Source organism: Malaclemys terrapin, chromosome 11, assembly GCF_027887155.1.
Source record: "Malaclemys terrapin pileata isolate rMalTer1 chromosome 11, rMalTer1.hap1, whole genome shotgun sequence".
Classification (NCBI taxonomy): domain Eukaryota; kingdom Metazoa; phylum Chordata; order Testudines; family Emydidae; genus Malaclemys; species Malaclemys terrapin.
The window spans coordinates 17,563,636-17,578,907 of NC_071515.1; the positions used below are offsets into that span (position 1 = coordinate 17,563,636).

At 51.1% G+C, this 15,272-nt stretch overlaps 1 protein-coding gene and 1 pseudogene across 1 annotated transcript; both read left to right on the top strand.

The window, feature by feature from the left end:
* Window positions 1-3,171: 3,171 nt before the first annotated feature.
* Window positions 3,172-4,285, top strand: LOC128845228 (gamma-crystallin B-like; annotated as a pseudogene).
* A 3,893-nt stretch (window positions 4,286-8,178) lies between these two features.
* Window positions 8,179-12,479, top strand: LOC128845048 (gamma-crystallin B-like). Its single transcript, XM_054043249.1, has 3 exons — window positions 8,179-8,187; window positions 11,688-11,927; window positions 12,204-12,479. The coding sequence occupies exons 1-3, from the start codon at window positions 8,179-8,181 to the stop codon at window positions 12,477-12,479; spliced, it is 525 nt and encodes a 174-aa protein (XP_053899224.1).
* The last annotated feature ends 2,793 nt before the right edge of the window (window positions 12,480-15,272 follow it).

The window sequence follows — 15,272 nt, forward strand, 5'->3', positions numbered from 1 at the left end:
TGACTCAGACAATGGGAGCGGATTTGTGGGGTCAAAGAAGTGTGCATCTGTCTGGATGGAGATCAGAAGGTTCCCATTCCCTGTCAGCCAGCAGCAGTAGGACAGGTTGAGCGAATAAATAGGACCATCAGATCCAAGGTAAAAAAAAGAGGTGAATTCAACAGGCAGCAACTGGGATGGAGCGTTACTACCGGTACTAATGTGCATCACAGGTCCAGAATACAAATCCACAAGCTTTTCCCCCCAATGATGCCTTGATGGGAAGACCAGTGAGAGCGCGGAAGGATATAATTAACCCGGTTCCAGCCAATCTAGCTACAGTGGCCCTGTCAGAAGCCTGGTACAGGACTTGCAGATGCAGGTTTTGGAGATACACAGGAGTGTGGCGGTAAGAAAGGAAGCGAAAGTATAAAAAACCAAGGCATGGTTCAATGCCAAAGGGGATGTAACTGAGCATCCAGTGGGATCATCTGGGATCAGCCACTCTCATCTCATAAAACCACGTGGACTACAGACATGGAGCTTTTTACAGCAAAGTTAAAGCGAGAAAGCGTCAGTGTAGATGCTGCCGTTGGTTATGTCGCCATAACTGGCCTCCCCCAGTATCCCACAATGCCCACCGTGACCGCTCTGCTCACTGTTTTGAACTCAGCTGCCCTGCAGGCATGTGCAAGCTTTGACATTCCTCAGTGTGGAGAGCTCACAGAGCTGCTGAGGATGCCGCTCCCTGCAGCTGAGGAGGCTGTGGGAGAACTCGGAGGGAATCACAGAACCATTAATGTGGAATTGGCAGGCAGGCAGAGCAAGCTGCTTCTGCAGGGGCGGGAGGGGAGGAAGATTGCTGTGCTGTGCAGAGCCAGGGGCTGATGTGGGGCGGGGGTGTCCCCCACCTGCAGGATTGGTTGCCAGGACCGGATTAACCTTTTTGGGCCTGGTGCCAAACATATTTGTGGGCCCCCATGGAGGCAATGGAGCATGGCGCGGGGAGGTCAGTCCCCAGAGCGAGGGGCCAGCCAGAGGCAATGGGGCATGGCATAGGAGGTGAGGCCCCACTCTGCTCAGCCCAGTGCAAGGGCACTATTTACAAACCGGCAGTGGCCCACCTGGCCCTGTGCTGCCAGCATACCCCTTCCCCTTGGGGGGCGGGCCCATATTGCACCACACAGCCCCCCTGCCCAACACCCCCTGACTCCCTATGGCCAGTCTCCCCCTGACCCACTCACAAATGCACAGCCCAGTGTCTCCCTGCCCACAGCCCCACCAAACTGCCCAGCACCCCCACAGAACCCCCACTCCCTACTGCCCCAACACACACATCTTCCCCGCCCCCTCACAGCCCAGCACTGCCCCAAACCCCTAGGAGACCCTCTCCCCCACGCACTGCCTCCCAGCCACACTCAACGGCCCGGCTGGGAGGTGACTGTCTGCCAGGCTGAGCTGGCAGCGGAGCCAGGGCTGGTCCCGGAGCAGGGAATCGCTCCGGCCTCTTGGGAGTGGCGCGATCAGCCAGGCCAGGGCCTGCCCCGACCAGGGTCCCTAAGGACCCACTTGCCTGAAGAGGCCCAGCCAAGCCCCATCCTCCCCACCACTGTCATCCCCCCCTCCCACCGTCATCCTCCCCCTCTCCTCCCCCCTCCACCGACTGAGACCTGACAATGGCCAGGCTTCTGCAGCAGTCGCAGGTGGCTCAGCTCCGGGGAGACAGGCGGGGCCCCACAGGTGGTGGGAAGCAGAGACTTCCCAGAGCTGGAGGTGCACTGGGGTCCAGCCAGGGGGCAGGGAGAAGCAGGTGGGTGGGGGTGGGGACGGAGAGGAGCCCTCAGCCAGCCAGCGGGCAGGCCGAGAGGAGCAAGTGGTGGGCAGGGGGAGCCAGCAGGGTCTCAGGGCGCAGTGCAAGTGGAGCAGGCCGGGGCCCCTTCTGAGCATGGGCCCGGCTCCATGGAGCCACTGGAGCCATTGTAAACCCAGCACCAGCTCAGGCTGTTGTCTGAACCTAGAGCGACAGCATGCCAACACACTCTCCCCAAACACAAATTTCCTCCGCCCCACCCACCCACCCAATATCTCACACTCTCCCACAACACACACTCTGTTCCTGTCTCTCTCTCTCACACACACACACACACACACGGTCCCTGTCACAAACTCTCCCCCTCCTGCCTCACATACACTTCAGCTGAAAAGCAGCTGGCAATCTAGTAGGCTGCCCATGGAATGATGGGATTGAGAACCCTGCATCATGTGACTGTATCTTTCCCAAAACCCTACAGCTAGTTGCAGTGGCATAGCTACCCACACTGCACAGTGTGGATGGGCCTTGCCGATATAAGGACCATAATGAGGACGTGCAACAGTGATTTAATGGAAGCACTTTAATTAAAGGGCTTAACTTTTGTCAACAAAACTCTGTAGTGTAGACAAGGCCTGAGAAACTCCTTCTCCTCATTCAGCCTGATGGAAGACTGCCTGGCCACGGGCTGCTAGGCTAAATATTGTGCAAGCTCAACCACTGGAAATGTGGGGTGATGAGGTGTGCTGGAAATGACTAGACCTGGGGACTCAGAACAGCCCTGTGTGGCTACGGATGGGAGTGGACGCTGCACACCTACTGAACAGCTGCTCATCTCATGCTGGTCTCGCAGGAGGACATTCCAGACTCCATACATCTGACCCCAAAGCTACTGAATGGCAAAAACACACATGAGGTCTATCTGAGCCCTTTTGACTTTTTTTTTTTTTACATTCACATTTCTGTTTTTATCTCCCTACTTTCTATTTTGTCATTTGAACCCTTTTCCATCTTTATTGAACCACTTCTGCATTCACTAATAACAATGCAACTGCAGAGACTCTATAGAGAAGGTTTGTGATGGCATCGACATCCAGTCCCCTCTGTCACTCGGCCAGAAGTTTCTCTCTTTTCTTGAACTATGTTGTCTTCAATGTAAAAATGGCTGTGCTGAACTGGTCACTGGTAACAATAGGAATAAAACCAGTTCCCCACAACACAAAACCTATGGACACTAGTACAAAGAGTGAATGATCCCCCAGAGTCATGAGTTAGCTCTATGAACAGAGAAAAGACTTTTGTTAACGTCTGCACACTTAGCACTGGTTGTGAGGTATAAAAAGGCAGTTGTCCGGCTGGAGTACTAAGGCTTGCAGCCTGAATCCAGCTACGATGGAAAAGGTAAGAGAAACCTGTCTGGACTGGATTGTTTGCTATGTCAGCCTGAAGCCAGGGACCTGATTCTCCTCTCATTTACAACAGAGTTACTCCGGCCTATATCAGTAGGAGAGGAGAATCAAGAATGCAGAGCTAGGGGACCTACTGCCTGTATTAGTCCCTGTATATTAATCTTTCAGAGCCCGTTTCTGCTTTCACTTACACTTGTGTAAATGAGGATCAATCCCACTGAAGTCACAGGAGTATATCAGTTTATCATCACTGTGGGTAAAATGTAAGGCCCAGACACTTCAGGCTTAGTGTGCTGGATGGAGAGAAATTGGAATGCCAGGACGCAGTCACACTGTATAGGATGTTACTGAAAACTCTGCCATTTGTTTCTCGCACTAGATCACTCTTTTCGAGGACAGAAACTTCCAGGGCCGCTCCGTTGAGTGCAGCAGCGACCGGCCGGATTTTCAAAGTCAGCTCAGCCGCTGTAACTCCGTCCGCGTGGAAAGTGGCTGCTTCATGCTCTATGAACGTCCCAACTTCCAGGGACAGCAGTTCTTTCTGAAACGGGGGGATTATCCTGACATGCAGTCTGAGGGTTTCAGCACCTCCATTAAGTCCTGCCGGATGATCCCACCTGTGAGTTCAATTTTGCTTCTTTTTTTTTTAAATGGCAGAATTGCCCAAACCACCGTCATAAGGCACTTGCTTGATCATTTTCAGCAGAGATACCCAAGACTGAAAATGAGAATTGTTTTCTTTCTTCTAGAGGTAGTCCCTCCAGGATGGCTGGGGGGACATTGCAGGGATGCCCTTTGCATCACTGGAGCAGTGCACAGGGCTGACTCAGGGTCCAGGATCACAGGCAGCCAGCCTGCTGCGGTCATTCTATTACCCTGTCTCATTTTCTGTCACAGCACAGGGGCACCTACAGGATAAAGATCTATGAGAAGGAGGATCACAGAGGCAACATGGTAGAGTTAACTGAGGACTCTCCGCAAGTCATGGACCAGCTACGCTCCCCCGAGATACTCTCTTGTTCTGTGCTGGAGGGGTACTGGATCCTTTACGAATTGCCGAATTACAGAGGCCGCCAGTACCTGCTGAGGCCAGGGCAGTACCGGAGATTCAGCGAGTGGGGCTCTATGAGTGGCAGAGTCGGCTCTTTGAGACGTGCCACTGATCTCTACTGAATCAAGACGCCTTTTGTCTGGAAGGGTCTCAATGAATAAAATGCTTTAGCAACCATTGTGCTCTCAGCGTGCTGTTATAAGTGTATTAAGGGTAACGTTGAGGCTTATCCTGTGTTCTTGGGCTATGGTATCATCTTCTGATCCAAAATTAGTCCCTCATCTTTCCCTGCCCTCCCCCAGCATTGCATAGCTACTTCCAGCACAAAGTGCTCAACACCAGACACAGGGCTCAGGCCTAGGCAGCCACACAAGGGCGTACGGGAGCACCGCGCTCCGTCCCAATCAGCTCCATGGCTGCACAGACCTTACCCAAAATGCAGTGTGCAGGCCACTTCATAGGAGCTGAACTATAGAATGAAACATACAGGGCTTGGAGGATAGAGAGGCGGCGGGAGGACTGTAACCATACAGCTGTAGTCTAGATGATAATCCTCCAACCCACCCATGGTCACAGATTTGGAGCTAGGGCTAAAGAGGTACTGGGAGCATCACCAGGGAGCAGTAGCTGGCGCCCCCTCAGCCACCAGGGATGGAGCAGGCAGAACTGGGCACCCAGCTGATGGCAGGAATGAACCACATCCTCCTCCCAGCCCAGAGGCAGCATCAATCATAGCTCTCTGCCCAGCCAAGCCTCAGGCCCGAGTTACCTGAGCACCGATCCAGGCAGGGCAGGATTAACTAGCTATAGGCACCACAGGCCTAGGTCAAGGGCCCCAGCTTCTGGAATCATCGGATTACACTGGAACTTTCTGTGCATAACAAAAACTGAGCTGTCTGTCCCAGGGGTGTGTGAAGCAAAGTTTGAATATGACCCAGGTGGAACCAATTCAGAGACATCTGCCCAAGTCTGTAGCCAGCCTGAAACAATACCTCTGAGGGGACTGAACAGACCCACGCGCTTCAGTGTGAGGTTAACTGCAGGAGCCACCAACAGCAGCCCAGCAGAAGACTCTGGGAGGCAGGAAGAGAAGAGCATTCCTGACCCAGTTCACCCATCCAAAGAGATACACCCAGGCTCAAGGGTGAGTCCGGGAGCTACCCTACCTCTATCCCTTCAGCTCAGGGTATGAGGGTCAAATGACCCCTGTTGTCCCCGAGGCTAGAGGGACCTTGCTCCCACTTCCAGAAGCAAATGCCCCCTTCCATCAGGTTCTCACGCTGTGACCCATCTCTCTCTCTTTCTTCATGACTCGGGGTGCTCTGTGTGACTTCATGACTTAGCCCTCTGGCTAGGGCACTACTGTCACCCCCTCCAGGTTATGAGGCTCCCTCCAGACCAGCTGTCTGGTGGGCATTTCCCACAATCCTGTGCTACTTCCCAATTAGCCCCTCTAGCACCCAGGATCTAATCTTTAAAAAAAACTGCATGTCAACAAAACTGTCTTCCCTGAAGACCTTCACTAGTAACCTCACTGCAGCCTGACAGTTCGCCTTTCAGTATGTACCATTGTAGTCTTGTTCCCTGCCAGCCTTTTCCAAAAGCAGAGTGGTACAGTCTGCGCTTAACATAGGATTGACCTGGCTTCTCTGAAGTCTTTTGGAAGACAGGACTCAGGAGGTAAATAGATCAGCAGGCTAAAAACAGAATGTTTGTGCTAAGAAAAGTAAATGGGTCTTTAAGCTAAGAGATAAAGTTTCTCAGCTAACTAGGAGGGGGAACACCCAGGGAACCATTTACTATGAACAAAATAATAATGGACACAATAAGTCAGGAATGAAAACATGAGGTAAAGAGTAGGTGAAACATGGACAGAGCATGCTGTACGAGGATCGGCTCCTACAAAGTAAGCGAGCCACTGCCAGCATATGTGATGCAACATATAGAAAATGAAGTAAAATGTGTCAATGTTTATAAAGGGAGAGAGTTTCTGTGCATCTTTGGATAGATATGTCATGTGCCCTAATGTGACCTTACCCAGGATACAATCTGGACTGTTGAACAGATGTGTCCCCTCAGTTCTCCAACCTGGGGTGCCTTTTACACTGCTTCACTGTGAAAGCAATCACTCCTGGTCTGCCCACACACTGGCTCCAGCATCTAAATTAGTCCCAGCTATACTACATGAGTGCTACATCCAGCCACTCAATTACACTGCAGGGCAACACCAGCAACAGGGCCGGCTTTAGGAAGTGTGGGGCCCAATTCGAATAGTTTCGACGGGGCCCCAGCAGGGATGTCTTCCGCGGCACTGAAGGACCCGCCACCGAAATGCTGACGAGGACCCGGAGCGAGTGAAGGACCCACCGCCGAAGTGCCACCGAAGACCCGGAGTGCCGCCGGGTGAGTAAAAATTAAAAAGGCGCCTAAGTTAGGCACTCTTCTTTAGGGCGCGGGGCCCTCTTAGGCACGGGGCCCGATTCAGGGGAATCGGCCTAAAGCAGGCCCTGACCAGCAAACTCCTGGTCTTGTACTCAGCACCCTCCTGCACACTACAAGCTCATATAAAGGCCATCATTTTATTAATAGACAAGTATATGCACAAATCCTCTTATCTCAAATGGAGTTTCCCAAACACTTCAGTGCAAACACACTGTTTAGGTAAAACAATAGAACAAGTTTATTAACTACAGAAAGATAGATTTTAAGTGATTACAAATAATGAGTCATAAAAGTCAGAACTGGTTACAAAGAAATAAAAAGAAAAACTTAATAAGCTAAATGAATTCAAAGCAAAGGTCTCTCTCACTACATATTTTAGCAGTCTTAATGGCTGGATTCCTTTTCAGACTGGACACCTGCCACGAGTGACCCCAGTGTCACTTTCTTTGTCCTTCAGGTGGTGTTGATACTGTGAGCAGACAGAAAGTGAGAAGTTTTGGGGTGTCTGTTCCCCCCCTTTATAGTTCACTCTCCATCTCCAGCTGAAGTCCAGGAGACAAAGTCTGTTTGGATGGGAACCTCAAGCTCTTCCTTTGTCAAAATATAGATTTTCACTCACACCCTCTTTCCTGCCAAAGAATGGCCACTTAACCAGGTGATTGTCCATTTGATCATGTTGACACCTGGCTGAGGCGTCAGTTTGCCTTTTGTCTCTGAAGAAGTGGTTTGTGGCTGCTCTTACTAACATAACACAATAGAATCTTAAAACTTTACATACAATGCTGCCACACATATTTTACTAGGACAATTACAATTAGCAAATTATGAGTTTTTGAATGATACCTCACAAGGCATGCTCTGTATGAAATGTATCATGGTCCAATAAAAGGAGTACAAATGGTACAGACTGTCACACTACATCCACCACCACCTTACATTTGAGTTTCATCAACTCAGTGAAGTGTTGCTGTATGACAAATAAAGATAACTGAATGACAAAGCCTGGAGTTGAACTGAGTTGTTGTGAAGAAGAGTGGAAAGAGGTCTCAGAGAAAAATCACACCACCTACTTCACAAGGGTCTTTTGAGAATAAATACTTTAAAGATGGTGAAGCACTTTGAGCTCTATTGAGGAAAACCTTTATATAAGTGTAAGCAGAGTCAGGATGAGCTTTACCCTGACATCTGGTGGTGAATTATGGCGAGTGTGGAAAAGAACTCCAGGGGCTGATCTTGTTTGCATAGGCACACCCACTCGCCTGGCATGAAACAACAGCAACTCAAAGTGGTTACTTTGGCTGGTGTGGGATCCCCAGTTTTCTCTGTTATTGGGGCAGGAAGAATAAAGTTTTGTTACCCTGATTCTGTGAATCAAGGCCAGTGAAACTGTTGTATGACAGAAGGACTGAGTGAGTCCTTCACCATTACCTAAGTAGCACTTGCTTGACAAGGGGCATGGGTTACAAAACCCAGTGAAGGGAGAGAGGATGGGAAAAGTATTTGTACCTGGTGGTATGGGTCCCTCTCTGAGGGGTTGAAACACTGATTGCACTACCTCCTCTCTCCACTGTTGAATATCAAAGCTAACTTTGATTCCATTAGAAGTCTAGTTACAGGCTGCGGAGCTGAATTCACTTTGGGCCAATGGTGCACTAGCACCGGGGCTCCCCTACTATGAGCTGAGATTGCTAAGAGCTGAAATCACAAAAGAGCTGAGCTTACTGAGGCTATGTTAACTAGTGGGGGAGCCTGAAGATATATTGCTAAGCGGCTGGCGGAGCAGCTAGCAGAGTGGAGCCTTGTGGGACGGTTGGAGTGGAGCTGAGCGACTCACAGGTCGGGGAGTGGAGCGGAGCAGAGCCTTGTGGGAGCAGCCCAAGGGACGGCTGAAGTGGAGCAGAGCTGAGCGGCTCGCAGGTCGGTGAGCAGAGTGGAGCAGCTGCCAGAGCAGTTCGTGGGACGGTGGGAGCAGCTCACGGGACAGCTAGTGGAGTGGAGCAGCTCGTGGTGAAGGCTGTGGCGGAACCCCATCGGCCTCGGATCACGTAAGGTGCCCCTTAACACCCTGCGTGCCTCCTCCCCCCCCCGAACTCTGGGGCTGCACTGACCAGGGACAGAGACTTTGGGGGGTTGTTGGACTTTTGGGACTTTGGTGATCCTTGGGTTGCTGGTTTCAAGAACCCAAGGGAAAGGACACAGCCCAACTTGCTGGGGTGGGTTTTTTGCTCATGGTTTGTGTTATGAATCCTCTTTGTGGTGTTTTTCCAATTTAATGCTGATGTCATTTACCTCATGTTATTAAACATTTTCTGTTACACTCAGACTCCGTGCTTGCGAGAGGGGAAGTATTGCCTCCTAGAGGTGCCCAGGCGGTGGTATGTAATTGTCCCAGGTCACTGGGTTGGGGCTCGAGCCGGTTTTGCATTGTGTTATTGAAACGGAACCCCTAGATACAGAACCCGGCCCTTGTTGCTGCCAACTTAGATGGGCAGAAGGGTTACATAAGAAATTGGCATTTCAATCAAATCAATTCAGAACTTGACATTACGGACTTATGTAGATGAGGAAAATTTGCACCAGTCCAACTACATCAATCTAATTGTACCAGCAAAAATCTCTAAATCAAACACACTGCAGCAGTGCAAAAACAACCCCATACAGACAGGACCTAAGTACATAGGTTCAATCCAATATTATGCTGCACCCATAAGACACCATTATAAAAGAAAAATTACTCCACAATAGCTGGAAAATTATTTCTGTAGCTAGACTAGCAACACCACCCCCTGCCCTCTGAAACTACACCTATGTTAAAAAGTGGGGGGCTTGGTGAGTGCAGGGCACACCCGACCCCTGCTGCAGTCCCCCGCGACGTAGCTCAGGGGAAGAGGTGGAGTGGGGGCGGGGCTGGGGCGGAGCAGAGGTGGGAAGAGGCGGGGCAGGGGTGGAGCAGGGGTTTTGGGGAAGAGGTGGAGTGGGGGTGGGGCTGGGGCGGAGCAAAGGTGGGAAGAGGCGTGGTGGGGCAGAGCAGAGGTTTTGGGGAACGGATGGAGTGGGGGCAGGGCTGGGGCGGAGCAGACTCAGGGGCTTTGGGGAAGGGGTGGAGTGGGCATGGGGAAGGGGCAGCTGTCCTGGCCAGCTTAGCTGCGTAGTTTGTGTATGGGTAAGGACAGCCCTGACTCGGAGGGAATCACAGAACTATTAATGTGGAATTGGCAGGCAGGCAGAGCAAGCTGCTTCTGCAGGGACGGGAGGGGAGGAAGATTGCTGTGCTGTGCAGAGCCAGGGGCTGATGTGTAGGGGGGGTGTCCCCCACCCGCAGGATTGGTTGCTCAGGCTGCTGTCTGAACTGAGATCGACAGCATGCCGACACACTCTCCCCCAACACACACTCCCGCCCCACACAATCTCTCACACTGTCCCCCAACACTCTGTTTCTGTCTCTCTCACACTCACACACACACACTCACACAGAGTCCCGCTCACACACTGTCCCCCTTCTGCCCCCACATACACTTCAGATGAAAAGCAGCTGGCAATCTAGTAGACTGCCCATGGAACGATGGGACTGAGAAACCTGCATCATGTGACACTGTACCTACCCCATGAGGCATTGTAAACCCTGCCCCAAACCCCAGGGCCAATTGAACAGTGGCATAACTACCCACAGTGCACTGCTATGTATCGATGCAAGAGCTGCTAGTGTGGATGGGCTCTGCCAACACAAGGACCATAATGAGGACGTGCAACAGTGATTTAATGAAAGCGCTTTAATTAAAGGGCCTAACTTTTGTCAGGAAAACTCTGTAGCGTAGACAAGACCCAAGAAACTCCTTTTCCTTGTTCAGCCTGATGGAAGATTTCCTGGCCTCAGGCTCCCACACTATGATGCAAACTTTTGAGTGGGATGATGTGGTGTGCTGGAAATGACCACACCTGGAGATAAAGAACAGCCCAGTGTGGCTGTGGGTGGGGGTGGACGCTGCACACCTACTGAACAGCTGCTTATCTCATGCTGGTCTCGCGGGAGTATGTTCCCGACTCCATACTGCTGACCCCAAAGCTATTGAAGGGCTCAAACACGCCTGATGTCTACCTAAGCCCTTTTGACATTTTTTTTACATGCACATTTCTGTTTTTATCTCCCTACTTTCTGTGTTGTCGTTTGAACCCTCTTCCATCTTTATTGTACCACTTGTGCATCCACTTATAACAATGTAACTGCAGAGACTCTATAGAAAAGGATTGTGATGGCATCGACATCCAGTCCCCTCTGTCACTCGGCCAGAAGTTTCTCTCTTTTCCTGAACTATGTTGTCTTCAATGTAAAAATGGCTGAGCTGACAGATCCAGGGCCCAGAACTGCTCACTGGTAACAATAGGAATAAAACCTGTTCCCCGCTACACAAAACCTCTGGACACTAGTACAAAGAGTGAATGATCCCCTAGAGTCATGAGTCAGCTCTATGAACAGAGAAAAGACTTTTGTTAACGTGTGCACACTTAGCACTGGTTAAGAGGTATAAAAAGGCAGTTGCCCGGCTGGAGTACTAAGGCTTGCAGCCTGAATCCAGCTACGATGGAAAAGGTAAGAGAAACCTGTCTGGACTGGATTGTTTGCTAGGTCAGTCTGAAGCCAGGGACCTGATTCTCCTCTCATTTACAACAGAGTTAGTCTCTTGATTTCAAAGGAGTTACTCCGGCCTATATCAGTAGGAGAGGAGAATCAAGAATACAGAGCTAGGGGACCTACTGCCTCTATTAGTCCCTGTATATTAATCTCTCAGAGCCCATTTCTGCTTTTGCTTACACTTGTGTAAATGAGGATCAATTCCACTGAAGTCACAGGGGTATATCAATTTATCACCAGAGTCAGTAAAATGAAAGGCCCAGACACTTCAGGCTTAGTGTGCTGAACGGAGGGAAATTGGAATGCCAGGACGCAGTCACACTGTATAGGATGTTACTGCAAACTGCCGTTTGTTTCTCGCACTAGATCACTCTTTTCGAGGACAGAAACTTCCAGGGCCGCTCCGTTGAGTGCAGCAGCGACCGGCCGGATTTTCAAAGTCAGCTCAGCCGCTGTAACTCCGTCCGCGTGGAAAGTGGCTGCTTCATGCTCTATGAACGTCCCAACTTCCAGGGACAGCAGTTCTTTCTGAAACGGGGGGATTATCCCGACATGCAGTCTGAGGGTTTCAGCACCTCCATTAAGTCCTGCCGGATGATCCCACCTGTGAGTTCAATTTTGCTTCTTTTTTTTTTAAATGGCAGAATTGCCCAAACCACCGTCATAAGGCACTTGCTTGATCATTTTCAGCAGAGATACCCAAGACTGAAAATGAGAATTGTTTTCTTTCTTCTAGAGGTAGTCCCTCCAGGATGGCTGGGGGGACATTGCAGGGATGCCCTTTGCATCACTGGAGCAGTGCACAGGGCTGACTCAGGGCCCAGGATCACAGGCAGCCAGCCTGCTGCAGTCACTATTACCCTGTCTCATTTTCTGTCACAGCACAGGGGCACCTACAGGATAAAGATCTATGAGAAGGAGGATCACAGAGGAAACATGGTAGAGTTAACCGAGGACTCTCCACAAGTCATGGACCAGCTACGCTCCCTCGAGATGCTCTCTTGTTCTGTGCTGGACGGGCACTGGATCCTTTACGAATTGCCGAATTACAGAGGCCGCCAGTACCTGCTGAGGCCAGGGGAGTACCGGAGATTCAGCGAGTGGGGCTCTATGAGTGGCAAAGTCGGCTCTTTGAGACGTGCCACTGATCTCTACTGAATCAAGACACCTTTCGCCTGGAAGGGTGTCAGTGAATAAAATGCTTTAGCAACCATTGTGCTCTCAGCGTGCTGCTGTAAGTGTAGTAAGGGGAACGTCGAGGCTTGTCCTGTGTTCTTGTGCCATGGTATCATCTTCTGAACCAAACGCTGCTCCTCATCTTTCCCTGCCCTCCCCAGCATTGCATAGCTACTTCCAGCACAAATGACACAGAGCTTAGGCCTAGGCAGCCACGCTATGGAGTACGGGGATACAAGACTCCCTTCCAATCACCTCCGTGGCTTTGCAGACCTTACCCAAAATGCAGTGCAGAATACGTGGTAGGATCTGAACCATAGTGTGAAACATGCAGGACGTGGACCATAGAGAGGACTGTAACCATACAGCTGTAGTCTAGATCATAATCCTCCAGCCCACCCGTGGCCATAGATTTGGAGCTAGGGCAGAAGGGGCACTGGGAGCATCACCAGGGAGCAGCAGCCAGAGCCCCCTCAGCCACTAGGCATGGAGCAGGCAGAGCTAGGCACCCAGCTGATGGCAGGAATGAGCCACATTCTACTCCCAGCCGAGAGGCAGTGCCAGTCACAGCTCTTCCCCGAGCCAGGGGCCGAGCCTTGGGCCGGAGTTACCTGAGCACCAATCCAGGGCAGGGCAGGATTAACTAGCCATAGGCACCACAGGTCTGGGTCGAGGGCCCCAGCTCCTGGAATCATCTGATTACACTGGAACGTCCAGTGTGTAACAAAAGCTGAGGTTTCTGGTCCGGGGGGTGTAAAGCTTGAAAACATGACCTGGGTGGAACAAATGCAGAGACATCTGCCCAAGTCTGCAGCCAGCCTGAAACAATACCTCTGAGAGGACTGAACAGCCCCATGCACCTCATTGTGAGATTAACTGTAGGAGCCACCAACGCCAGCCCAGCAGAGGACTGTGGGAAGCAGGAAGAGAAGAGCACCCCTGGCCTAGTCCACACATCCAAACAGATACACCCTGGCTCAAGGACGAGTCCTGGAAGAGACCCTACTCCTATCCCTTCATATCAGGGTGTGAGGGACTAAGGACCCTGTTCTCCCTGAGGGAGGAGGGCCCTTGGTCCCACTCCTGTAGGAGGGGAGGGCCCCAGGTTTCTGTTCCTGTCTTTTTTGGTGGGGACTCTTACAGAGTGTTTGCCGGGCTAATGGAGGGGGGCCATGGAGACAGCTCGCCAGCCTTACCAGCAGCAGAGGCACTTTGGATCCAAAGAGACTGTAACATCCAGTAAGATGAGTCGTGGTCCTTGACTCTTTTCATGGGCAGTGGTGAAGTGTCACCATTGTAGAAAGACTAATCTGTAAGTACGTTTATCAAGGTGTATACTGGGACACGATTAAATACAGAGGCACTGGCACTGGCCGCTATCGGAAGACAGGATACTGGGCTAGATGGACCTTTGGTCTGACCCAGAAGGGCCGTTCTTACGTACGTTCTTATGAAAAGAGCAAAGGCAACGAGACGTTCAGTATACACATGGCATTCGCCACTATGTTACATTATATATACATAAAAGAGGCTTAACTGGCCACTTAGGGTTGCCAACTTTCTCACAGCACAAAACAGAACGCCCTAGCCCTGCCCCTGCCCCACCCCTTCTCCAAGGCCTTGTCCCCTGCCCCACCCGTTCTCCGAGGCCTCACCCCCACTCACTCCATTCCCTGGTCTCTCCCACCCTCACTCACTTTCACCAGCAGGGTGTTGGGGAGCAGGAGGGGGTGCGGGCTCCGGGAGGGGGCTCAAGCGTGGGGGTGCAGGCTCCGGCCGGGCGGCGCTTACCTCAGGCAACTCCGGTTGGCAGCGCTGCAGGGCTAAGGCCGGTACAAAGCATTCAAAAACAGGATGTCAAGTTAAGACCACTATGGGAGAAAGCCTGCAGCCAAAACATGAACGTACAAGGTCAAAACTTAGTCATACAGCAAGAACACCCATGTTTAAATTAAATAAAGGTTCAGTATGGGTGGCACCACAAAATATGCAGAAAGATCTGCTCTTATGGTTGCACAGGTCCACTGTGTTTGGTCACTCCAAAGAGGCAGAGGCCAAAGACAGACTGGCAAAAACATGGTGTTGGTCCCAATGGCAAAGAGACAGGAAGGAACACCTTGATGCTGGTCTAATCTGTGCTAGACAATCCAGCTAACAAAGAACGTAAAAAAAGATTTTCTGAGACGACCATAGAGAGGTCCATGGAAACGAGTTCAAATCAACTATACTGGGGAGCTGCCCTTAACACCAAGGGGTAATAAGTATGAGCTAGTTTTTGTCAATGCTTTCTCACATTAGGAGTAGGAGGCCTTCCACACTAAATATGTGACTGCCCTAACGAGAGCGAAATAATTGGGGGGCAATGTGTACTGCAGGGGCAATAAGGTTATTGACTCAGACAATGGGAATCGTTTTATGGGGTCCGTTGTCAAAGAAGTGTGCTCCTGGCTGGACGTAGATCAAAAGGTTCCCTTTCCCCATCAGCCAGCAGCAGGACAGGTTGTGAGAGTAAATAGGACCATCATCAAATCCAAGCTTAAAAAAGACGCTGCAACAGGCAGCAATTGGGATGAAGCGTTACCGCTGGTACTAATGTATAACGGAGCTAGGGATGCAAATTCACAGCCTTTTCCCCCAACGAGGCCTGATGGGAAGACTAATGAGAATCTCTTCCCTGGCTACTCACCCAGCGGCGGTCCGAGTCTTCGGCGGCATTTCGGCAGCGGGTCCTTCAGTGCTGCCGAAGACACAGCGCGAGTGAAGGACCCGCCGCTG

What these genes read in the sequence shown, in the direction of transcription:
- LOC128845048 (XM_054043249.1), top strand. An exon ending in CCTGCCGGATGATCCCACCT is followed by an intron (nt 11,928 to 12,203) that starts GTGAGTTCAATT and finishes TTTCTGTCACAG; the next exon opens with CACAGGGGCACCTACAGGAT.